The 25,694-nt window shown below is 44.0% G+C and overlaps 2 protein-coding genes and 1 non-coding gene across 7 annotated transcripts in view; 1 reads left to right on the top strand and 2 right to left on the bottom strand.

Moving 5' to 3' along the window:
* LOC147257287 (nucleosome-remodeling factor subunit BPTF-like) overlaps nucleotides 1–6,098 on the bottom strand; it is a 42,848-nt gene extending 36,750 nt beyond the window's left edge. For all 5 annotated transcript variants that reach the window (XM_086211092.1, XM_086211093.1, XM_086211094.1 and 2 more), the window contains exons 1-2: nucleotides 5,306–6,098; nucleotides 570–1,392 (exon numbers count right to left, since the gene is read on the bottom strand). In XM_086211092.1, the coding sequence (XP_086067218.1) occupies nucleotides 570–1,392; nucleotides 5,306–5,876 (1,394 nt within the window). In that variant the 5' untranslated portion in view covers nucleotides 5,877–6,098. The remainder of the gene's footprint in view (nucleotides 1–569; nucleotides 1,393–5,305) is intronic.
* Nucleotides 6,099–7,172: 1,074 nt separating this feature from the next.
* trnas-aga (transfer RNA serine (anticodon AGA)) lies at nucleotides 7,173–7,254 on the top strand. The gene has a single exon. It is a non-coding gene; the product is annotated as a tRNA-Ser (tRNA).
* Nucleotides 7,255–8,714: 1,460 nt separating this feature from the next.
* nol11 (nucleolar protein 11) lies at nucleotides 8,715–25,560 on the bottom strand. The gene is made up of 18 exons (XM_086210159.1): nucleotides 25,325–25,560; nucleotides 19,197–19,310; nucleotides 18,482–18,538; nucleotides 18,053–18,201; nucleotides 16,763–16,820; nucleotides 16,373–16,514; nucleotides 15,472–15,678; nucleotides 15,126–15,202; nucleotides 14,591–14,714; nucleotides 13,585–13,676; nucleotides 12,926–12,991; nucleotides 12,602–12,786; nucleotides 11,598–11,723; nucleotides 11,177–11,464; nucleotides 10,944–11,022; nucleotides 10,698–10,790; nucleotides 10,069–10,176; nucleotides 8,715–9,271 (listed from the first exon to the last, which is right to left on the bottom strand). The coding sequence occupies exons 1-18, from the start codon at nucleotides 25,541–25,543 to the stop codon at nucleotides 9,158–9,160; spliced, it is 2,298 nt and encodes a 765-aa protein (XP_086066285.1). The 5' UTR covers nucleotides 25,544–25,560; the 3' UTR covers nucleotides 8,715–9,157.
* Nucleotides 25,561–25,694: the final 134 nt, after the last annotated feature.

Here is a 25,694-nt window from a genome sequence, read left to right as displayed (position 1 = left end):
AAAACAATGTGGTACACCAGCTGTGTAGCAGAAGCTATAAATAACAAATAACAGCAGAGGTGTGTGGACAAGGAAAGGAACCAGGCGAGTGCCCACCCCGCCCATGCAGATGGTTTGAGGCTTTCACTAAGCACTTGCACATTTTACTGAGATACCTGACAGGGTTCTTAAAAAAATGATCCAATTTATTTTATTCTTAGAGGAAATTTGCAGGATGGCCACCAAGGCCATGTGTTTGCAAGGTGCTGGAGAAATCAGTGTCACTCATCAAGTTTGGACTCCGAGGAAATGGGGACAAAAAAACTATGTAACTTGGTTGCGTGTTTGCCGAGTACTGTCGATGAGTAGGAGACGGAGGGTATACAACTATTTTGGCAGGGATTCTCTCCAGAGGACCATCATGGTTTGTGCCTGAATGTTTCACAGTCTGCCTCAACAAATGTCTGAGTGACACTTGTGTATTGTTTGTATCATTGAGTTTTTAAATAAACAAATCTGTAATTAAGCATTAATAAATAAGAAATCGCTTACCATAATATTTGCAAATGAATGGAACATTTAGAACTTACACAACAACGCGGCGGTTCAGGAACCAGTATTTTCGGTGATGTCGGTCAAAACCGACTGGCAGTTGTCGAATAAACGGTCTGCTCTTCTGAACTTCAGGGATGCAGTCCGCCACACCGGGTACCTTGTGTGCCACACACACCTCGCACTGCCACTCATCCTCTGGTACTTCCTGCAGTGGCGGCTTCACACACTCCAGATGGTAAACAGCAGAACATGTCTCGCAGCACAGCAGGTCACCAAGGCGATGGCACACTCTGCAGTGGTCGTCGTAGGCAACCACACCTTCTGACATTAGCTCTTCCCTGGCAATGTTGGTCGCCAGGAACTGGTCCACTAGAAACTGGAGAACTTTGATTTTGCTCTCCAATGGTTCAAAAGGGTAATCCTCTCCCTCCTGAAAAGGCAGAATATGCCGATATTCCGGATCACTCTCACAGTATGCCCGCAACACCTCCGGCCAGGTCATACCGTCCACAAAATAGAGAGTGGAGTTGACCGAGTCTTTCACGTCAGCAGGACCAAATGTGGTGTTGGAAGTGTCCTCCTCTCTGAGAATAGCTTTAAGCAGGGAGATGTGGGTCTCTGCCAGCAGTGTGCACTGCTCCTGGCTGGCCACCGCTGCACAGAAATCCTCGAAACGGAACGGCGAGAGCCGCAGCACTGAGCCAAAGTTGCGGAGAACCTCATAGACAGCAGACACATTGAGGAGCTGTGAGGTAGGAACCAGGAGGTCTTCAGAAGACTTTGGAAGCTCCAAGAGGGGAATGTCTTTTCTCTCGAAGATGGGAGACTGTGGCCGCATCAGCCGACTCCTTCTCCGACCTGTGAGGGTGACAGGAGCAGAAAACGGAAGCACATTAACACAACATGTAAAAGTGAAGACTGCAAATACACTCCAGTACTCTTTACTATAAATGCAACCTTAATGCAGATATCTGAGGAGAAAAATTCCAAAATACAAAGACAGTTATTGCTACAAGTTACGACAGAAACTCTACACTTTTACTCATTATTGAATGTAACTCGACTACACTCTGATTAAGACTGCAGAGGTTTGTAGCTGAGCGTGATGGAATGAGAACCAGTACTTCAGCATCTTAAAGCCTGATGAAAGCAAGGTTTGCTGATCCAAGTGGAGGTGTTTGTCATCTGAAGGTCTCTCTGATGAGAGAGCTTAAGAAGGATCATGAGACTGAGTAGTTGGGGGCTTCGGCTGTGCTAGTCCAGCCACTGGATCAAATCATGGTGTTGAGAGAGAACTGGAACACACAGCACATTTCTAATGTGACTCACTTTCAGCTTTTCACATGGAACCTTCTATCTCTTTGGGCTCATGAGAGAAGCTCAGCAGCTCCATCGACAGCTATACAGTACAGACAGACATGATTTTGGGCAGCAGGGCTGACTAGTGGAACTCCACTGGGCTAACTATAATGAATAGCACCCCTTTTAGTATTTTCTTTTGGTAGTACTAGGGAATCCCACATAGAAGAACTGATGGTGCTGGCTGACCACTGTGGATCTGTCTGAATAAGTGACAACAGTGACAGAGTTTACACTCAGAGAAACATGCTAAGTTCCAAGACCTTCTGTTCAATTACCACACTGGAGGAGCAAAATCTCGACTTAATTTGAATGGCAAGGCAATGCTGAAGTGAAGGGGACACTGGAAGTAGCATTAACAGAATAATTCTTGTACCTGTACTATAACAAAAATACATGCAGCTGATTTATATTGAGGACCTGTGTTGAGGATCCATCCATTTTCTTCCGCTTATTCTGTTAAGGATCGTGGGGGGGCTGGAGCCAACACGCATTTACATTTTGGGAAAAAGTTTGTGAGATCTGACTCATTATTTTCCTTTAGCAACGATTTAGACAGCAAACTAGTGTATCACGGTTCTTGATGCCCAGTCTTAACATAAGTGTACATTCCTCAGGATTGTGTGTGTGTGTGTGTGTGTTTTTTCACCTGTTCCTGTTGGCCAACATTCATGAGAAATAAGCTTCTGTCTGATGCTGATGTTTAAGAGACAATGGAGGTCATCAGACTTGGCATCTCCTGGCAGAGTTAAATGCTTATGTGACGCTTTCACATAGAAGTATGAACAAATAAGTACACTCAACTAGAAAGGCCCTACCTGCATCAAAGCTACTTTAAACTAATTATTATAATAATAAGAACCAGAGGGCATGCAACAGTGTGCTTTTGGCCCCTACCACTTTAATACTTGGGCCCTTATTAAAGCTGCAAACAGTAATGAGCAGGCCCTTGCTTCCCCAGGAATGTTGGAGTGTGCTGGCTGACGATAGTGAATCCTCATTTTACAATGAGCAGCAGACTAATGCATGCGCTGTTGAGCAAATATCACTTCCTGCATCCTCTAGGACCACTAGCAAACAACAACTGGGACAAAAGTTTCACAATCTGCAAAGAATTATCAAAATCATCCGCCTGTAACGAAAACTCAGTTTTTACAGTGACACATCAAGTTCTTTAGGCTTTTGGGACCAAATCTGAGGCGTAACTGGTCAACCCACGAGCAGGAGTGCATCAATTTACTAGGTTCCTCCTTGGTTCACACTACACCCCTCCATCAAGCTTGGTGAAAATTGGCCTCATAGTTTTTTGTGTAATCCTGCTGTTTCAGAAGCCTCGCGTCCTTGGTGGGGGTGATGTTATTATTATGATGTGGTACAGTGAGCATGATCTAATCCCCCTGCACGCTGCCACCAAGTTCAAAAATTATTAATTTGAGCTCACAATTGGTAGTAATGACTGTAGCACGGGTATAGTTGCTGTAAAATGACTGGAGCCTCACAGCTGATACCGGCATGGCGCCTGCTGATGAATTTGTCTCGCTAGAGTTCAGGTTGAATATTTTTTAGCAAATATATTTCGGATTATGTCATATCATTGAGCCGTGTGGTCGTTATGTGTAAACAGACCAATCACAGCAGCAGAGCGACACGAACGATAAGAGGCAGGGATTAATTTGTATGAATGGGTCAGCCGTGGGCTCATTATTTTGCATCAAGCACAAGTGGATTGTATGCAGGTGTATTCTTGAAGAAAAAAAAAAAGGTACATACTGTATCTTTGTGTGTGTCACTGACAACGAGCACCATAGCGTCTGTCACCATTATGAAAGCACACTTGGCTGCCATGTTCGCATGATGTCTTCAGGAGAAGTAGGCGGCCTGCACACTGAGAGGTATGTATTTAATCCCTGATTCTCTAATTTCATCGAAGCCTGACTGGAGTGTAGTGAAATGGTATACGTGAAAAAAAAAAGTACATTCAATGGCTCTTTTCCAGCGAAAATCTGGCCCACCAGATGCAATAATTAAAACACTGTCAAAATAAATATAACATAAATAAAACAATATATACCATGAATTATTGTTTGCTGTGTTGTTCTTTGTGAGGTGAAACACTCTTGCCATGTGTAGGATCCCTTATTAATGATTTTTCCATATTTTAGTCAGGTGGCAGAGTGACAAGTTATGATGGATGTCTGTTTTGCATGAGTGACAAAAAGGAAAAAAACAAAAAGGAGAAGCACCAGAGCCAGTGGATGATGGACAAAAGGGCTTTTAACAACAAAATATGAGTTTCCTTTCACTCCGGAACCATTTGATTTGAGTTTTGGCCTCGTAGTGAAAGGTTCTGGGCACTGTTGACGTTTCTCAAGAAGAGCAGACATAAGTTTGATGTCATGTAGGTGTCAGTCTTCTGAGGCATTTAATTACGCAGGACAATATCAGCTGCTTCACTGCTGAAACACATTCCTGACGTCATCTTATATTCCTGGGGTCACCTTATATTCCTCCGTGACTGATTTTGAAAGAGAACAAGGTTACAGGGGACTGAACGCATCACGTTACATAACAGGTGCGTCAACTGATTGTAGCAGATCCAGATTAACATGACATGTTTGTAACTGTGAACGGAACGCATCCGAACCGATCACCGGATTAATGTATGAGTGGTTACTATGGTAACTATACGGCTGTATTGGGCGTTGTAATGAGTTGACGTTCGCAACAAGTGAGGAAAAAAAGGAGCGCTTCACTTCAAAACAAACGACCGTCAAACTCATTCAGAGACAATAAGCAGCAAAATGTGTTTTCTGACCCTGAGCTGGACAAAGTTCGGTTGGTAGGTGAGAAGAGCGCGCAAAAAAAGTTAAAGATTGTTTATTCAATTAGTAGATTACGTCTTTATCTAAGGAGTAGAGCCTCAGCTAAAGTTAATCAATGAACTGTTAATTAGCAGCGATCTGGAAACAATGTTCACAAACGTCTTGCTTTGTTACATAGTAGCTAAGAATAATTACAAAATTAGAAATGTTGAATGAATGACATGACAGCATCGATGCACCTGACCCCCCCACCCCCGTGTGTGTGTACAAACACGCCAAGTTCAGTTTTCAAAAATAAAAGAAAAGTCCATGAGGAAAAAAAAATGTCATCAATGTTATTATTTTACTATGAGCTGACAAAAAATGTGCTGATCCTACAAAAGTCAAAAACACAAGAGCCGGCTGAAGCGTGGAGCGGATCTGAGAGCCAGCGGCCAGCAGAGCACACGGTAAACAAAGGCCTGTTTCTGAGTGCAAGCTCCATTTTGAACAATGCGGCTTGCTTTCTGAATTGGGCTAAAAATAAAACGCACACTTTAAGTAACGCACCCTGGCTTTGGTGAAGTGCGTGCACTTGCAAACAAACGTACCTGGGGTGCTACCGAGCGTGCTGTGGCTCCGAAAACTACTCTCGGTGCAGTAGCTGGCATCATCCTCATCTGGTAGTTCCTCCAGATAGTCAGAGTCGTTACCCAAGGCCTCCTCTTCTTCAAGATCCGAATGGTTGTCGTTCAGGAGTTCATCCTCCTCCGACCTATAGCTTAAATTATCGTCCTCCTCGTCGCTGTTATCGTCGTAGACCACCTTGGTTTGAGGCCGTCTCACTCCGCCTCTGCCGCCGCGGCCGCCTCTCGACCCCCTGCCTCTCCCTCTGCCTCCTCTGCCCCGCGATGCCGCGGCTATAACAGAATTGGAGGCTCCAACTTTCCTGCGGCCCCGGGACGAATGAAAGTTCTCTCGACCGGAGATTTCTGTATCCACCTCCGCAGAGCCAGTCACACAGCCGCCACTACTTACCCCCCGTCCCCGACCCCTTCCCCTGCCTCTTCCCCGTCCACGCATCCCTCTACTCCTGCCGCCCCGTGAGCCGCGGACTGGCCCGGGTGAGCCTTCCCGCATCACGGCTGCTTGTTTGGGCGGCCTTCCTCTTCTCCCCCTCATTGTAGGAGAGAGTCGCTTCTGTTCCGCTTCAATCTCGGTGCTGGAATGAGCCACACACAACGGAGAAATATGTGGAGGGAAATATCCAACCGGTCGGGCGAGGGTTCCCCTTAGGTTCCCACCAAGCCCCGGTCTCAATTTTTGGGCGGAAAGCTCAAACTGAATGGCCGGTATCCCGCTCTGGGTCGCCTGCAGACGCCATTTTTCTTCTCGGCTCTCCCTCCGTTGAAAACACAGCAGGCCCCAGAGCTGCGTCAAGTTAGGCACGGTTAGCAACGGTTATACCGGAAGTACGGTGCATTTTCCACCAAGCTAAACGAGAAATTAAAAGTTAAAGGTAGGCTATAAGAACATACTCAAAGATGTGTATAGAACATTATGAGCTTTTAATATCTCATTAGGTATCAAGCCCAATTATATTCAGGGTTATTTTACTAAACTTAGAAATTTAAAACGAGCTTTAAAGGTGTTCTGTTAATACAACTTCCACTGTTATACATCAGGAAGTTTCATCGTTTATCCTGTAACTTGACCCAACCAAGAGTCAGTGAATGCTGGGTCACGTGACTCATTATTTTACAATAGACGTAAATGCATGCTAGTTCATAAAATTAGTTATCCATGCAAACTCTTGCCGTCAAGACTATTTGATTGGCGTTAGCTTAATCTGGTGGTTGGTTCTGGTCTCATGTAGGGCAAGTATTTACGCAGATAAACACCGCTGCACATTTTCTGCTCTGTCGCCATCGTCGTCACAGTAAAAGAAGATAATACGTCCGACATTGAGCGCTAATACACGCAACAACGCAAGTCGCAATAAAAGTTGCCAGCATTAATGTATCATGTTTTTAAATATCATCAATCTGGAAACAGCTGTTGACCTATATGTTTTAATTCGTCACATTTTTACAGTGATATATTTGAATTCATTTTTGAATATTTGAAATTGGGTCGATTGGGCTGTCACTTTGCACAGCTGTAGCAGTAGTTCCTGCTGAGCAAAACCTACGGTATGATTAATTGTGACTATGAAGAAATGGGATTTGATCGAATTTTCTCTACCTTGCCTGTGTAATGACATATGTTAGAGGGTGAATTTTCAGAATCAGAGGACACGTCGTTACAGAAGAAAAGACATCGTCGGATAAACTAGTCTGAGCTTACACTGAAGGAAGGATTGTTTCCGCTCACTTATCATAGTTTTGATGTATGAATACCTGCATATCAGGTCGGTCAAGACTAGTAATCATTTAGGTTCTAAGTTAAATTAAGCCCATTGAAAATAATTGTAGATAGGTTGTCGTGGCCGAGTGGTTAAGGCGATGGACTAGAAATCCATTGGGGTCTCCCCGCGCAGGTTCGAATCCTGCCGACAACGAAGTTTTTTCCTGGTATTGACTTGCTTAGTGGGTAAACATGTTTGCTGAAAACGAAAAAAAAATGTTTTCAAACGGTCAAAATATTACATTATATTTTTATGATTAAAACATTGTATCAGAAAATATGCTTTGTGCTGGATCGCAAATGAATAGTGTTGTAAGCTCTACACCAGTCACTTCATCATTGAGTTCTCATTTCACTGGCGCCAAACTACTGTCTCTTCGCACCTTGACAAAACGTGAAAAAAAAAAATCGTATTTAGAGTCCTGAGGTGTTCTTATCTCACAAAAAAGCATTTATGTACATTTTTAATTGAACCAGTATTTTTAGTATGGGCAATATACGGTTTCCAATTAGGTTTTTTTAAGCGGGAAGAAGCTGCATCGCTGCAAAACAAACACAAAAACTCACGTCTTCACACACATACATGGGGAGGACACACAAACACATCTTGCTAAGGTGAAGTTGAAGGTGAACCCCCCTAAGACTTAAAACATACATAAAAGGAATGGAGACTTACCCTGAGGGCAGAATTCTGACCTTTTCTGATTCCATCCATCCATCCATCCACTTTCTACCGCTTATTCCTGTTAATGGTCGCGGGGGGGGGGGGGGGGGGGGGGGGGGCTGAGCCTATCCCAGCTGCTACAGGCAAGGGGCGGGGTTCACGCTGGACAGGTCGCCAGTGCATCGCAGGGCCAACATACGGAGACAGACAACCATTCACACCTACGGTCAATTTAAAGTATCCAATCAGCCTCGTCCCCAATTGCATGTCTTTAGACTGTGGGAGGAAGCGGGAGTACCAGAGAGAACCCACACAGGCACGGGGAAAACGTGCAAACTCCATCCAGAAAGATGTGCCCGAGCCGGGACTCGAACCTACAACCTTCTTGCTATGATGCGACAGTGCTGACCACTGCCGCCTCTTTTCTGAATCTGGTTCTGATTTTTCTGACCTTTGACAGGCCATAAATTGTGTGACATCACAAAATCTCAGACTTTAACCTGAATTCTCACTTCGGTCTTAGAGGGAAGAGTCCTGTCTGACTTTGACTTAAGATTGATTATCGTGCTGTTAAGATCCTCAATGTCTGTTTCTTCCTGAAGGTTCCAGCAAAGGACGCGCCAAGTTTGACATCAATCTTTCTTTCTGCAGCTCCGATATCTCATCTTCAAATTGTCAGACTGTGCATGCAGATGACACCTTCAGGAAAGGCTGCAGAGTTAGGTCATTGGAAGTCTAAGTTCAGAGTACAAGTCCTCTTCTGTACAAGAGTGCTCAACTGGATTAAAAAAAGTACCTGGACCTAAAAGCATTCAATCAAATTCACATTATCAAGTGTAGAAATGACCTTTAAAACATTAAATTAATTGTTCTGACCTTTGGCATTAATCTTTTAAATCAAAAGATGGATCACTGGTTTTCCCATTCTTATGTATTCACCCAGCTCCAAGTCACAGGTGACAGATTTACAAATATTACACTTTTGGGACATTCAAGGAAAAAGTTGAAAACAAAAAGAACAAAACAGGTTCATGCACACACCAGTTTAAATGCAGGAACCAGTTTGAATACGACAAACCATTAGCATGTTGTAGCATTATTGGCCTCTATGTATATTTAACAAAATTGTTATTAAACAGTAAATTATTCTTTAAAATCATATAACTGAATGGTCGAATCTCTTTCAGCAGAAACAGTAGAAAGATTTCCACAATGCCTGAACCTCCATCTAGAAATGTTCCGATGCGCATTCAAATGAATACAGCTCCAGTTCTGCTGGTGAGCATCTGTAAGAGTATTACACTGGCTGGGACACAGTATTTACAATGAAACCACTCCGGATGAAAAACTGGAGGGACACAATACGTTTTATTAAAAGTTCTACAAATGAAATTTAAAACAGCTCGATGACTTCGATGGAGTACTGTCCGACGTCCTTCTTCACCTTCATCTTATTGAGCTCTTGGAGGCTGCTCTCAATCTTCCCGAGCTCAGAAAACAGTCTAACCTGAAGACACGAGAGTGCATCGAGATTACAAACTTCACATGAGATAAAACATCATCACCGTGGAGGGGGGGGGGGGGGGAGTTGAACATTTATGGAGGGATTCTGCAAAACAGCCCTAAAAAGACCTGATCAAATACAAACTTCCAACATAATTCTGACAGTGCGTATGGCTTTTGTACAGCAGCGCACCACTACGGAGGCATGTGGGGCCCACAGCACAGGCCTACCAGCATCTGCAGAGAGCTCTTCTAAAACTGATGCACTGTGTGGTGATTCGTCGTCCCTACGGCTGATGCTCAACCTTGCTAGTCCAATAGTTTCAGCAATATCTGCAGCTTAAGCCTGGTTTATGCTTCTGCGTCACGGCGACGGCGTAGACCCTACGCCTAGTTCTGCGTCGAGGGAACGCGTTGCTCTGCAATTCACCGCCAAGCCGCTAGGGGTGTGTGGCAGTGTCTTTGTATGGTTTCGGGGGCTCTTGTCGGATTCCAAAACAAAACTATTTACAACAGAAAGTCCAGTGCTTTTCTTTGAACGACCGTTTGCTTTCATGAATCAAACTGTAAACTTTGAACATGACAAACATGACTTCTTGTGGCCATTTTCTTCCGGAGACGCACATATTTGTTGCGGAGGTTCTTCCACCTCTTCATGCATTCGGCAACCTTCTCTGAGCGGACCAATCACAGTCCTTGATGTTCACGTAAGAACTCTCGTCAGGGTGAAGTTTTATTTGTAAGAGTATCTGGAGGATATGACATGGCAGATCCCGGACCCAGACTAGCGGGAGGACGTACCTGAGACTTGACAAAGCTGTGGAGGTTCAACAGCAGCCCTTTGGCCTCTGGAGTCATTATTAGCACTGTGAAATGAGCATCCAACAACAGGCACACCCAGTCCATGACCTGTAACCGGAAGGAACACGGATTAAATCATACAATCAAGCACCTCTTTGCTGAACAATTAGTGAACGAAGCAACTATCAAAAGCTGGGACCAACTCTAGATAGAAATGTCCTTAGATATTTCTTAAATATTCATAAATGAGAATAAAGGGTTTCTTATAACAACTTCGTCATTGGTGAATAAACAGCTAAAGATCCCCTCTACACAGGTGCAAAGATATACACTTGATACAAAAATGTCTGACATCCTTCTTGCAGAACAGCTGTTATTACTATATCAAAAGCCTCTCAAACTACCCCTCCCCCCTCCCTGAAAATTCCAGATTCCACGAATATACAAATATTTTTCATTTCTCAAGTGTAATTGCTGGACACCAGATGTCTCTTCTTTCGCTATGAAGTCTGTTCTCACTGCTTGTGCACTGGAGCAGAGTGAGCCACGCGTGTCCTGGTGTGACAGATGTCAGCTGCGCTAATGTGACCTGTCAAGACAAGTGTACTTTGTTCTGCGGAGCTACAAACCTGAGACAGACTTGGTGATCTGGAACCGTGCGTCTGGTGGGAAACATCTTGGGAATATCTTAGGTAGAGGAACTGCAGGTACTGGAGGAAAAGCTGAGTGGATGAGAAAGAATATGATCAAAATAACTGTGTTGTGATGAATTTAAAAAAACAAAACAAAACAAAACAAATCCAATGAAGGAAAAGTTGCTGGATCTAAAAAAAAAACTTTGGAAAAAGTTATGAGTTGAGATGAATGTGACTCACAATAACATGTTGGGAGGAGAGGTCCTTTAAGTGCGGGAGGAGGAACGTGTCGCTGTACGCCGTCTGCAGGACCTCGTTTCTTCACAGTATGAGTTAAGACTTTAAACATTGTTCTTACAAAAAAAAATCAGCTTGGTATGAGTTTGCCCTCCACACACGCCATTACTGCATCACTTCACATAAAACATTCTGCAAACAGAGCTCGGTCATGTGACCGGGCAGTGGAAGGATACAGAAGAGCAGCCTTGTGTAGTCCCACAGGACAGACGTGTTCTGCTGGAGTGGAGGTCTTCTCCTGACTGTCTGCTCTGGCCTTGGTGAAGGCATCTCCTCCTCCTCCTCCTCCTCCTCCTCCTTCTCCTCCTCCTCCACTGGGGATGTCTGAGGAGTCTTCCTCAAAGGAGGTGGAGCTAAAACCATTCTGTAAGCCATCCTGGACATGCTCCTTGGAGGTTAACGTCTCCATGAACGAGACACTGTCGGGGTCCAGACTCACTTTCTCCGCATCTACATCCGACATGCTAAAGGACAGTTACAGGATTACACTCAGATTATTAGACCACTTCAGCTGGAATTTGAGCAGGATTATGCATAAAATTCATCCCAGAGACACAATGCGTAGAGTTTACTGACTGCGTCGCTGTGATATTTTACCTGATGAAGGCCTTGAGGCAGGCGCAGGTGACGGCCTCTGGGATGTCAGGAAAGAACTGCAAGCACAGCTGACACAGGAAGTAGTCCTTCTTCTCCAGTGCCAGCAGCAGGAGGTCAGGACACACACTGTTAAGGGTCACGATGGATCAAACACATTTGTTCCACACTTTTGATGCACATATTCATGACCGTGTATTCTACGAAAAGTCAGTGTAGCTGTGAATAAGAATTAAAAAAAAAAAAAAATTACCACAGTATGTTTATATAAATTAATGAGAAGATATTTAGCCTGACAAAACGATGACCATTTAAATAAATCAACAGACACCTATATAAACATATTCTGAATTGATTTCAGCTGAGCAGCATAAACTAACGTTCAGATATGTGTGAAAAATTCTGATGATTTCTCCAAAACCCTTTGGATTTATTTATTTTTCCCAGTTTTGTTTTTATTTTTTTGAGTGTAAAAACACTAATTTCATGGTTGTAGGTGTCAAGAGAATTTTTTTTTCATTTCCAAGAACATCTAAACTTATAGCATCATATCTGAATTATGACACAATTTGTCTTTAATGACCAAATGATTTGATTTTCACAGTGACATGAATTTTCCACACCACATTTAATTGGAATCACAACACAGACAACAAAGTCAAGTATATTTATATGTGGTGCTGGGCAACTGAAATGCAATAAACCTCTTCAGATTATGAGCAGTAATCTGATTTTAATGTGACACTGAACATTTATGTAACAGCCGGGAAGACGCAAAGCTAAATAGCTGTCCCATTTCTCGTCCTTTGGATGCGTTTTCCTCTGAATTACGGCAGTGAAAGCCTCCGTTAAAAATGAAATCTGCGTAAAACATTTAAGAGCGAGTATTCAAACTACCTTTGCTTTAGGCTTTCCGAATCTTGATAGTCTACCACATTTTAGATCTAAAATAATTGTGGTTATTTTACCTCTGTTGCTAATGCTAGCAGGAGGAACCCTTGACTGACCTGTGGCAGAGGCAGTGGGTGTTCACCAGCTGGGCCAGGGTGCTCGGGGTGTAGAACGCTGGATCCGCCAGGCTACGGGACACAAGCGATGATGCGAGCCGACCCACTGAGGGCTGCAGGTCCTGGATGTCTGACTTGGAAAAGAGGCTCTCTACTTCTTTCTGGATTTCTTCTACGGGAGCCGTCTACCATCAGAAAATAAAATGTACAGTTATTTAATACATTAAAGAAATATCTGCTCCACCATTATTTGTCTCTCCAGTTATGTGGACATACGCTGATTCAGCAGCACGTAGCGAGAGCAATGAAAAATGAGACTTTTACCTTGACGAGCTCTAGAACTTGATCGAATGTTAAGCTGGTGGCTGCTTGGGTCTTGCGGGTTGTTCTCTGTATGGAGAGACGATGAAGATGCTGACATGAGACTTAATTAAATACCACAGTTCAACAAACAGGGCAAAATAAAAAGCGGCACACCAGGCTTCAACACTGGCATTTCTCCCCAAATGTAAATTTCTAAAATATCATAATGTTTTTACTGATAAAAGAAGGAGATCTTAAAAAGCAAACCAAAGATAAAACATCTGTAAACAGAAAAAGTATAAAAATGCTATAAACGTTCGAAGACATCTGTAACACAATAGCTCTGCTCATTTTGTAGTTCTTTTTGCTTTGGTTTGTGTGAGTCCATCACATGCAGATAGCGTATGTGGCTCCATTGTGTCCTTTTCTGTCTGTTTTTATAATTTGGGAGTTTGCATGGGGTTTTATTTTGAAAATTGACTTGATTCAATTTGCTATTTGCGTGGGGGCTTCCTCTGTCTGGCTCAATCTGTCTAATTCAATAACTTGTTGGACTTCTTTGCATCTATAGATAAAAACAAATAATAAAGAAACAAACCCCAAACAGTAAAACAGAGCGGCCCCGTGCTGTATTTGGTACATTTGATAAAAGAGTCTCGATAAGGAGTCTTCCCACTCACCATCTTCCTGGTTTCCACCGTCCTGGAGGGCTGAACTTTATCTCCGTGTAGAATGTTATTCCAGGATGCAACAGATGCTGGAGCTTTGGATTCTGTAGAATTTAGAAAAGCACATTTGATTCAAATGGTCAAATGGTCTTCTAAATTTAGACCCCAAATGTATTGATGAATGAGCACAAGATTCCTCATTTTTAATACAATATGAATGACTCATTTAGTCAGGGATTCCTATTTCCCCGTCTCTCTGCTCCCTTGCCTGCTGCTATTCTCTCAACATTACCTCAAAAAAATGTTGAAAAACACAATGCAACGGATGTTTTGAGTTAATTAAGTGCAAGCGCTTGATAGAGATTTGATGCAACAGGCGACATAAGAATAATTGCATTGAATGGGTGTTTCAAGGTTTCTTCTTGGAGTCTAAGTAAACTATTTACAGAATCTAAATGTAAAGATTCACACAGTTGTATTGCATCATGTCAGGGCTGAATTGTTGGCTGCTGAGATGCAACATATTGTTAAATGTGTTGAGATGTATATTCTTGTTGCAGTTGTGCAGTGGGTCCGAGTTGTAGCCGAATCGGCATCTATACTTCAGTGGCGAATTGGTTGTTTCAACGGAGAGCGCGGCAAAGAGCTGCTTGGAGCTACCAAATGTTGAACAGAGGTTACATGAACTGAAATCAACTGAACAGCAGCCCGAGGACGGGGAGATGCTGTGGAAACTGGGGAAGGTGGGAAAGCATACGAGGAGGTGTCGTGTGGCAAGGAGGCTGCTGCACTCTGCGTCAATACGACGCGCATTTACATTTCTGAGAAGCTGCGTGTCAGGCTACGCTGGAGGCTACAGTGTGAGGTATGTGACCTTGCCTACGCATCTGTATAAAATCAGGCTTCAGAGGGGGGAATTTATAACTCTAGTATTCAAAAACTAAAACAGGATTTCCTCCTCAATGTTGTTGGTCTAATTTAGACGAAGAAGACTGCTGTTACTGCATCAGTGGCTCACCTTCAGTCTTGGCCTGTTTCAGTTTTCCCAAGGCAGACGCGAGGGAGGATTTGGCGCACTCGTAAGGAATAACGGACAGAGTTTTCCCGTGTGGAATGAACAACTTTTTGGAGTAACTCCAGAGCTGAAGGAGATAAATACAAACAGGAATTAATGGTACAGATCAAGTGACCGAGTTTCTTTTTTTTCTCCCCCCGCCAAGTGTTTCATGATTGTAAACTGCTGTAAAGTTGTGAGGAGGGACCGTGAGCCCTCTCACAGTGGAGAGCAGACACAACGCTCTGCCAAAGTCATACAGTCCTCCGTCAGCACCCAGCAGCTGGAAGGACAGGGAACATTGGCCTGTTGCAATCACACAGCGAGGGAAGTCTGAACGGGTTCTCGGTCAAATATCAGCAAAAAGATTCCTGCTGCTAGCTTGGCTGAGAATCCTTACCTGTCATCTATTAACTACTGAACACCGCCCCCCCCGCCCCCCCCAAAAGAAGTTCAGCTTGATAGGTTATTGTCATTCAACACATCGATCCATTCCTACCTGTCCGAAGATTTTACCCGCCATTTCTTTTCCAGCTTGAAGTGTCTGGAAATTGGTATTCCAGATGCAGAGAAAGTCTGGAAGAAGGAAACAAGGAATCCAGAGTTACAATTCTCCAAGTTACTATTCCCATGCATTTCTTCTGAAAACAAACCCCACATGTAAAAGGTCATACAACAACGGAAGAAATGTTAACCCAAAATTTTCTTTTCATTTACAAATGTCACATCATCAGCTTACTGACACGAGTGAGTCCCAGACTGACCTCATTAAGATCTCGCATGCAACATAATGACATCTGAATTCAAACCTCAAACTGAGATCATCTATCAGGGTGCGTACTCACCTTTACCAGCTCCAGCAGAGGGGTGTGGAACTCCAACAACGGCGATGTGAGCTTCATCCAGGATGAGGGCGGATGCTGCCTGCAGCGGGCTCTCATCGACCGACAGGCCCAGGAGCAGGTTCCGGGGCAGTGGAAGGGATTGTGACCCTTCGTCCGCCCCCAAGCCCCGCACGGAGATGACACTCTGGTACACGTGACCATTGGGGTCTGGAAGAGAGGAAGATCAGTTCGTCAGCAGCACAGCGGTTTATGCAAGTGTTTGAAGTCACCTTTTCAGTCACTTGTTCTTGGTGGCGGTTACATGAGGGATGACATATGACGATTTTAGAACAGCTGATATTAACACGGCTGCTATGGCTTAGGGTTAGTTTGCATACATCATTCTTTTCTCTCTGCAATAATGCTGCAATACAGAGGCTCCCTTGGGCCTCTTTGAAATGTCCTCAAGCATACATTGGCTACTTCAACACAAAGGGATATTTTTTGCCATCAGTGTAGTCTTAAAGACAGGAAGCAAATCCTGATGGCTGTCTAAAACTCCCAACGTCTATTGTGAACTTCTTGGAACATTGGGTCTTTGTGAGCCCGGCTGGCTGACAGGTACACAATATAGCTAAGAGTTAGAAACAGCCACCAGGCTTTACTTCCTGGCAGTAAGACTAAAGTAAGGGTTAAGACTGTCCTACTGTAATTTAGAACACATTTGTGCCCATAAAACCAACAGCTGTAGGAACCGTACTCATGCATCACAGATGGTTCCGTGCAGGCTTGGTTCTGGAGCAGGTTAACACAAGTAAGTACGTCCTGCTGATGTACACGGACCGATGTCAATGTGAACCTGTGGCTCTGGCTGGTGCTGTCAAACGCTAAACAGGTATTTCACAGGAACTCGCGGGCTTACAGAGATAAAGCAGGCGGATGTGTTTATCCTTGTAGGAGACAGAGAAGCTGAGGGGGGGGAGGCCGGGCTCCTCTCTCTCAAGCCGATACCGCTGCAGCATGTTGGGGCTCAGTCTGTGAAGGTAGAGGAAGTGACCTCCCTTCTATGGAGAGAGGATGACAGCCACTTGATGTAAACAGGAATGCAGTCAACAAAGAGCAAGTGCAAATACTTGAGGATAAGAAAAGCACACTAATTACTGGTAAATGTGTTTTAAGCTAATCGTGTCACGTGCAGCTTCAGTAGCCCTCCCCGTCATTTCTTGTAATAACTGCAGAATTTTTGATGCCATTTATTTATGAACTGTAAGCACTTGTGTTTCAAGTCGAGAAGCAATTAACAGTGCCATACCTGTTCAGTTGTGAAGATAACAAAGTGCTGCGTCTCGCCCACTATGCTGGTGCTCCACCTGCAGACAAAATAAAACATAAATGCACGAGAAGAAACAACAGTTTGTTGGACCTACTTGCGCCTTCACGATGAGGGCGTGATAGAGGCCTGGTCACTGACACGTTCACACAGCCTGTTGCTTTTAATCTGCCATTGATTTACATTCCTCGTATTTCTGAAACGCTTATGATTTGTTCTGAAGTGAAGAATGCACATTCACAACTAGATTTTGAAAATCTGGGTTCAAGTGGCAACTGTGCTATGACCCAGCTTCTCTACATTTGTTTGGCTTTGTCCAGCTGGCTCCCTTCAAGAGATCCTGAATATGTTGCACTCGCTTTGTGATAAAGGCCGCAGGTTTTTTTGTGAGTCTGATGTGACCATCTGGTCGTCACAAGCTCAGGAGTAGCACAAGAACAGTGGAAAACAGCGTCTTTCCAAGCAACGTTCAAATAAACAAAGCTCTTAGTGAAGAAGTAGACCGAATAACAGCAATTAAACAACAACTGGAGAAGGCACTGTCAGAGTTTGTCAGAAGAAGAGATTGTGTGACTGTCCTTCCAGCTGGATCTGACAGGCGATGCGGTCACGTTTTGTGACGCTGATGGGCTGAAGGAGCAGGGACTCCACCCTCTCATGGTGGTTTCATGTCTCCAAAATACAGAGATTTCAGTAATCTTAAATGTTTAGTACAAGTCTCACTGTTCCACATGGATCTAAAAACATGGGCAAGACATCGATACATACAGTTTCGCCAGCTGCGACCCAAGTCAACTGGATGGCATCGTCTCCTAACCCATTCCTAGTGGTTTTTTTAGTAGACGTAGGTCACAGCAGCGGTCACACAGTGGGACGGTTATCTTAAATTTCTGACGCTGTCAGACTTCTATCCCAGGTTATCTTCAATCAGAAGAACAAACTCATGGTATGACGTAGGACCACTGTCACATATTGTCATCTGAGATGGCCCAAAACTGCAAGGTCTAACCTGGCTTTAGCTAGGAGGGGATCAAGAGGCAGAGCAGAGCTGCTCCTGAGATACAGGTGGTCTCACCAGGGCGAGGGGTTCTGTTGGTCAATGTTATAATTGCTTTTTGCCGCCTCAAGATGTCAATGTGCCGACAACTTGCCTGACCAAGACCAACACGCCTATGGATGCGCAAACAATTACAATGTAGGCGATGTGCGCAGTGTTTGGGTTGGGCTTCCTGGTTGGGAAAATCACAGGTGTCAGTTAAGATGGTTACATACTTGATGGCTTCATCTGGAGCCAGAACTTCCTCCATGGGCTGCTGGGGAGCAGAGAGCAGAGAGTCAAGGAGCCTCACAGCTCCTCTTTGGAACAAGACCACAGGCTCTCCTCCAGCTGCACAGTGAACCCTCCAGACATCTGATGAGACCTGGACAGAAAAGTACGAGTGAATGTGTTCCCCAGTTTGATTCCAGGATGGACGCTGCTGCTTATAATGACCTTTGGGTATTTTGTAAAATATTAAAGAAAAGCTGTCAAAAGAATGTTTGGGATTTTATTTTTGAGCTGTTATTAGGCTGGATGACTTTACTTGTAAAAGGTGGCGGTATCTAAATTTGGGGGATAATCGACAAGAAATCACAAAAAAGTCAACTGCCCTCAACAGCCCAAACATTAATGCAACAAATCCAAAAAGGTTGCACACTTACGGTAGCTTTAAATGCCTTTTCCAAAAGTACGTCTTCTTCCTTCCAAATTCTGATCACCTTCAAAAAGAACAGACATCCTTAGACGTGATGTCACGGCGGGTTAGAGGCAGGTGAATCACAGAAGACAAATAGTTGGAAACCCCTCGTTGTCTTATTTACAATTACAAATATCTTATAGCAACAAAGTTACAGCACTAAGACCTCTGAGTCCTAAAGCAGAACATGTAACCTTAGCTGAAGAAGTACAGAGTCATTGTTCCCTGTAAACCTTTGGTAAGAAGCGAGTGCACAGGGGTCACTTTTGTTTGTGATTGATATTTCTGAAAGGTCAGGCAGAGACATCAAGAAATTGAATTATTACAAAGCACGGTACGAATGGGTTTACATTTAGGACGGCAAAATAAAACTAAAAACTACAATTGTGTAGTCCATCATTTTTTAACAAAATGCATCTGAGTAAACACACAGTCTCTTGCAGATATGACAGACAGATCAAATTAAGCAAAAACAATTCAAGTCAGATTGTTTTAGAAAAAGTTACATTTCAGTAATCGCAATTTTGCATCACTGAGAACTGTGGGGTTTTGTTTTTTTGTTTTTTCTATATTGATATGACATCAAATCAGGGGCAAACCTTCCACGTGGTACTGCAGAGAACTGAGCAGGCTGAGTACGAATGTCAGAGTCATCACTCCAAGACTGACTGAGAGTTTACCTTGTGGTCTGTGACCGCCACATACTCATTAGTCTGTACATTGTAGACCACTGCACACGTCAGACACTGTCCTTGTTTCACCGTCCAGCTTCCCAGAGGCTTCTGGTCGGAAACCTGTCAAAAGCACGTTAACAATCATCAGGACCAGAGGAACATTACTGATTCCCTCCGATAATCTGTGTACCTCCATCTTAACTAATTCAAGGCTGTTTTACTTCTGTCAGTCTTGCCACATGCAGATCGAACTTTTCTTTCAGTGGCAAAAAAATAACATTCATCGTTGACATTTGGATAAATTAATCACTAGCGGCTATACATCAATCAACCAAAACATAAACCACTGGCAGGTTGAATATTGAGTATAATACAACAGTAATAACAGTAACAGTAATTAATTCCCCTTTGTTGAGATCAGTTTTAGGTTTTTACTGAACCTGGAGCAACGTGTTAATTATTTTATCCTGGAGGCTGTATTATCAATTTGGGATGCTGTTGAACAGAAATAACTAATTTTGGGAGCTATTCCTAGTATTTGGTCGCCATAACTAATACAGACAAAGTATAAGTGACACTTAAATGTAAAAACTAGTGTAGTGTAACTTCCCTAAAAAACAAAAAGTATGAGGATTTAATTGAAGGACAGTTGTGGTGACCATAGTAGACGGACGTGGAGCGGTACGCCTGTCACCTCACTACCTGGAACTCTACGTCGTGCTATGCTTTGTCGCGTTAGCTAAAGTTTGACCATCCCTGCTGATTCATATTTACGCAGATTAATCTACCTGTTAAGACTGCATTTTATTGGCACTTTCAGGCCGAAGCTTAAAACACCATCTTTCTTGTCGCGACGTTGTTTCTGCTTCTTAACTCTCCACTCCAAGCTGCCGATGGCCTCTCCTCTCTCCTGCTCGCTGTGCCTCATGTTCAGTTTCCCCTCTGCCTCCATTAGTGATGCTGATAAGTGCGTTAAATGAAGTTTGTTTGCAGCGCAGGAGGCGAGGCCTGGCGAGTTTGAATTGGACCCGCGGCGGCTCCGCACCAGTGGATCCAAACAATTCGCCGCTTGAGCTAGCCAGTCCCCGGCAGCTGGTGCGGACCGTCTGAGCTTAGCCCCGACGAGCGCTCCCCCAGCAGCTCCCGAGCGGCAGGGAAACCAGGGCCGCTGGGTGACTGTCCGAAGGAAGCACAGTCCTAAGCAGAAGCCCACTGTCAGTGACCAACCACCGGTTTCTCGTTTCCAATAGGTTCTCCCCACTCAGTGATACACACGCTGAGAAAACAACTCTGGTTAATGGAAGTTCTATTTGGAGGAATGTGAAGTTGGCGACACCGGCGCCCATAGTCAAGTGTATTCCAGGGGCCGGAGCGGGCGACGTCAAATTTAAAACTACTGGCTAAAAGTAACCGTAAATACGGTTAACATTATTATTCACGTCGGTGTAATGACATCCGACTACGCCAGTCGGAGAGCACTAAAATTAATATTGAGTCGGTGTGCAAATTTAAGAAGACAATGTCGGACTCCGTAGTGTCTCTGGACCCCTGCCTAAGGGTCCAGCGACGACATGTTTAGCCGCACGTCATCGTTTAACAATGTCGAGGTGTTGTCCAGCAAACCAAATGGGTTTCATAAACAATTGGAAAACTTTCTGGGGAGACCTGGTCTGATTAGGAGAGGCGGAATTCATCCCACGTTGGATGGAGCTGCTCTTTTTTAGATAAATGGCCCAGTTTATTTTAGAACCAAAACCCTGACAACCCAGAGTTGAGACTCTAGGCAGAGCTGCCGCAGCTTCTCTGCGCGTCCACCAGGGGGCAGTGATCCACCCAAACTCCATAGAGACTGTCTGTGCCCCGACCAAATCACTTTATTCACTCAAATAATATTAGAAAAGGAGTCAGTCAGAGAAACCTAATAAAAATTAATACGACCACCGAATTATTTCAAAAGGATATAAAAATTAGATGTGGACGATTAGACATCAGATCTTTGATGCCAAACTGTAGTAAATGAATCAATATTATCATAATTGCACTGACCTGCTCTGTCTCACGGAAACCTGGCTGCATGATGATAAGTATGTAAGTCTTAATCAGTCCACTCCTCCCAGTCACATTAACATTCATATTCCAAGAGGTTCTGGTCGAGGAGGTGGAGTTGCTGCCATTTTTGACTTAAGTTTAGTAATAAATCCCAAACCCAAAGTAAGTTTCGATTTATTTGAAAGCCTGATTCCCAGTTTGTCAATAACAACAAAAAATAAGACAACTTCAATATTCATGTGGATGTTGATAACGACAGTCTGGCTGCTGCATTTATGTCTCTTCTAGACTCAGTTGGTTCATGAACCCACTCACCACCGTCACAACCACACCCAAACAAGCATCTTGGTACAATTCTGAAACCCTGCAGCTGAAACACTAAACTCAAAAAGCGCTGCTCCAAACTGGCAGTCACATGCAATTCAGAAAGACAGCCTTAAAGCCTATAGGAAAGCCCCTCGCAGAACTTGAGCAGCCTACTACTCAGCACTAATCGAGGAACACAAGAACAACCCCAGGTTCCTCTTCAGTACTGCAGCCAGACAGAGAGCCACAGCTCTACTGAGCAAGTATTCCTGTTTCCCTGGGTAGCAAAGATTTCATGGACTTTTTTAATGACAACATTCTACTTATGAGAGAGAAAATTCCTCTCCTCCTGCCATCAGCTGACACCACATCACCTGTAACCTCAAAAACCTCAGAGGCAGCCGTAGGACCAAACATACACTTAGATAGTTTTTCTACCGTTAGCCTTCATGAGCTTAATACAATAATTTCCTCCTCTAAAACACCCGCCTGTCTTCTAGACCCCATCCCAACTAAGCTGCTTAAAGACTCTCTACCCCTCGTCAGCACCTCTCTCTTGGACATGATCAATGTGTCGCTGTTATCTGGTTACGCCCCACAGTCCTTTAAAGTAGCAGTAATTCGACCCCTTCTCAAAAAAGCAACTCTGGATCAAGACGTTTTGGCCAACTACAGACCAACCAAATCTTCATTTTCCCTCCAAAGTTCTGGAGAAAGCAGTTGCTAAACACCTTTGTGACTTCTCCACAGCAACAGCTTATTAGAGGATTTCCAGTCAGGTTTCAGGGTTCATCATAGCACAGAAGCAGCAGTCGTATAAGCTACCAATGACCTCCTACTAGCATCAGATGAGGGACTCGTCTCTGCTGGTCTTACAAGATCTCAGTGCAGCTTCTGATACCATTGACCACCATATCCTTCTACAGGCCCCCAGCAGTACCGTAAGGAACCTAGGGGTTCTCTTTGATCAGGATCTGTCCTTCAACTCCCACATTAAGCAAATTTCTAGGACTGCTTTCTTTCATGTATGTAACATTGCTAAGATCAGACACATCCTGTCTCAAAAAGATGCAGAAAAACTAGTCCATGCTTTTGTCACTTCCAGGCTGGATTACTGCAACTCCCTCCAATCAGGCTGCACCAACAAGTCCCTAAAGACTCTCCAGCTGGTCCAAAACACTGCTGCCTGCATGTTGACTAGAACTGGTAGAGGAGACCATGTCTCTCCTGTACTGGCTTCTCTGCATTGGCTCCCTGTCAAATTTAAAATAAAATTTAAAATTCTCCTTCTAACATGTAAAGTCCTCAACAATCAGGCACCTTCATATCTGACAGAGCTCCTAGTCCCCTATAATCCAGCTAGAACAGGGGTGTCAAACTGATCCAGTGTGGCAGCAGGTTTTCATTCCAACCAAGCAAAAGCGACACCTGATCCAACAAATGAGCTGTGTGGACACAGCTTAGTTGATTTAAGTAGAATCAGGTGTTGCTTTTGTTCAGTTGGAATGAAAACCTGCTGCCACACTGGATCAGTTTGACACCCCTGAGCTAGAACCCTTTGCTCCAAGGGTTGCAGGGTTAATGTGGTCCCCAAAGTCTCTAAAAGTAGAGTGGGAGCCAGAGCCTTCAGCTATCAGGCTCCCTTCTCCCGGTTTCCTGCAGACGCCCTCTCTATGTTTAAGAGCAGACATAAGACCTTCTTTTTAGATAAAGCTCATAGTTAGGTCTGCCTAGACTAGACCTTAGATATGCTTCTACAGGCTTAGACTGCCGGGGGATCTCTCATGGTGCCCTGGGCTTCTGTCTCCTCCTCTCTGTCCTCCTATATTCATTCCTTTGTGCTTCCTCACTTCCCAGATCCCTGCCTGGTGCTGCTGAAGGAGGCTACAGACCTGAAGAGGCTCAAGCTGCCACCCTTAGCATCACCTGTTCACGTCCCTGTCTGTCCATCAGTCTCTCCCCCTTGCTCCCCCTCTTTATCTCTGTCCCTCTCTTTCCTATATCTGTCTTCCTCCATTATCTGTCTTTGTCTCTGCCCCGCTCTCCTGCTCTCTTTCCCAAACCGGTCAAAGCAGACGTTCGTTCCCATTGAGCCTGGATCTGCTCGACGTTCCTGCCTGTTAAAGGAAGGTTTTTGTCGTCGCTGTTGCCTGATGTGCTTGCTGAGGGAGGATTGTTGGGTGTAGATTCATTGAAGGAGTGTGGTACTGGACCTGCTCTACTGGTAAAGTGTCATGAGATAACTTTTGTTGTGATTTGGTGCTGCACAAATAAAACTGACTTGACTATGAACCATAACAGAAATCTTTTGCTGGTTTTAATGTTTGGGATGAGATTTACACTATCAGTCACAAGTTTGGACACACCTTCTCTTTGAATGGTTTTACTATATTTTCATCACTATTTACATTTTAGATTCTTACTGAAGGCATCAAAACTATGAATGAACACATATGGAATTATTAAGTAAACAAAAAAGTGTGAAATAACTCAAAACATGTTTTATATTTTAGTCTTCAAAATAGCCACCCTTTGCTCTGATTTCTGCTCTGCTCTTGGCGTTCTCTCAATGAGCCTCATGAGGTCGTCACCTAAGTTCCCAGAGGTACTGAGCACTTGTTTGCCCTTTTTTCCTCACTCTGCCGTCCATCTTGTCCTCCCAAACTGTCTGGATTGGGTTTAGGTCAAGTAACTGTGGAGCTCAGGTTATCTGGCACCAGAACCAGAACCCCCCCCCCCGACACACACACACACCTCCTCTTCCATACTTCATGAAGGGAACCATGCATGTATGGACCATCCATTCACCTTGTGTGAATCGCACAAAGACATGGCAGGTGGAAGATCTCAGATTTGATGTGAGCTACTAGAACTCTGTGTGGCATTTATCTGGGCTCTCGTCTGAGATGCTGTTAAATTACGATTTCTTTTTAACGAGGGCACTTGGGGACACATTCAAAGTTTTTGCAATTTTCCAGTCTGGCTGACCTTCAGTTCTTACAGTAATGATGGACTGTTGTTTCTCTTTACTTACCTGCTTGGTTCTTTCCATAATATGAATTCTATCAGCTACCAAATTGGGCTGTCAGCTGTGTACCAACCTGACTTCTGCACAACACAACTGATCCCCAACGCCATGAAGATGTTAAGAAAATTCCACAAATGAACCCTGACAAGGCAAACCTATGAAGTGAAAACCATTTCACGTAAAGAAGTTGTAAAGCTCATTGAGAGAAGGTCAAGGGTTTGCAGCGCAGTCAACAAAGCAAAGGGTGGCTACGTTGAGAAAGCCGAAATATAAAACATATCTATAGTTATTTAATAATTTTTCCTTTGCTAAACAATTCCATATATCTTGCTTCATACATTTGACGTCTTCAGTATGTTTCAACGATGTAGAAAGTGGTAGAGATAAAGAAGAAACATTGAATGAGAAGGTCTGTCCAAACTTTTGACTGGTAGTTTATGTAAATATTCAAATTACACCGAGCGAATTTGCGAAGGATTGTATTGTGCAGTTAAAGTAACTTAGCTAATGCTAGCTAGCGTCTGCATGTTTTTGTAGACTAACAGAATAATTCAAAAACCACGATCATTGCTATAGATATATGGAGAAGGACTCAAAGCTCAATCACAGCCAGTTACGGTTTATGTAGTGTTAATTCGAGATGATTGTCACCGTTGCTGAGAAGAGCCGAGGATGCCAACACGAGTTGTGTGGGTCGCAGTTATCAGCTGGTCCTGGTCGCAGAACCTCCATTAAAAGCCTTGAATGTTACCTTATAAAGTGTCACAGATCTTGTTAAATCGGTGACGATGACATGGTCGTCGTCTCTCTCCGCTTCGATGCCCTGAAGCCCCGAGTTAGACAGATTTTGCGATGGAACAAGTCCACACAACGTGTATCCCTCATACAGCGCCGCCATGTTGGACGGGAAGAGAGAGTAAATCACGACGGATCTCGCGAGAATAGACGCGCGCTCGGGCGCAGTCTCCATCCAGGCGTCCTTTGACAACTGCTAGTCCCGTGGAGGTCCGCGGGAGGGCTGGAGCCTCTACCAGATATCATCGAGCGAGAGTCGGGTTACACTTTACGAAAGAAAAGTCGCTCGTCCTCAATATACTTTGAAGAAGTGAGGGGAAAGTTGA

This window comes from Aulostomus chinensis, chromosome 8 (genome assembly GCF_037954235.1).
Source record: "Aulostomus chinensis isolate RoL2024-O1b breed Wild chromosome 8, RoL_Achi_v1.0, whole genome shotgun sequence".
Taxonomy (NCBI): Eukaryota; Metazoa; Chordata; class Actinopteri; order Syngnathiformes; family Aulostomidae; genus Aulostomus; species Aulostomus chinensis.
This window is presented reverse-complemented; position numbering and strand designations above follow the sequence as displayed.

Coding starts and splice junctions, on each gene's coding strand:
- nol11 (XM_086210159.1), bottom strand. CDS start 25,543: ATGGAGACTGCGCCCGAGCGCGCGTCTATTCTCGCGAGATCCGTCGTG. Junction 13,677..14,590: donor GAAACAGGCCAAGACTGAAG/GTGAGCCACTGA, acceptor TAAATTCTACAG/AATCCAAAGCTCCAGCATCT. Junction 11,724..12,601: donor ACCCACTGCCTCTGCCACAG/GTCAGTCAAGGG, acceptor GACCCTTAACAG/TGTGTGTCCTGACCTCCTGC.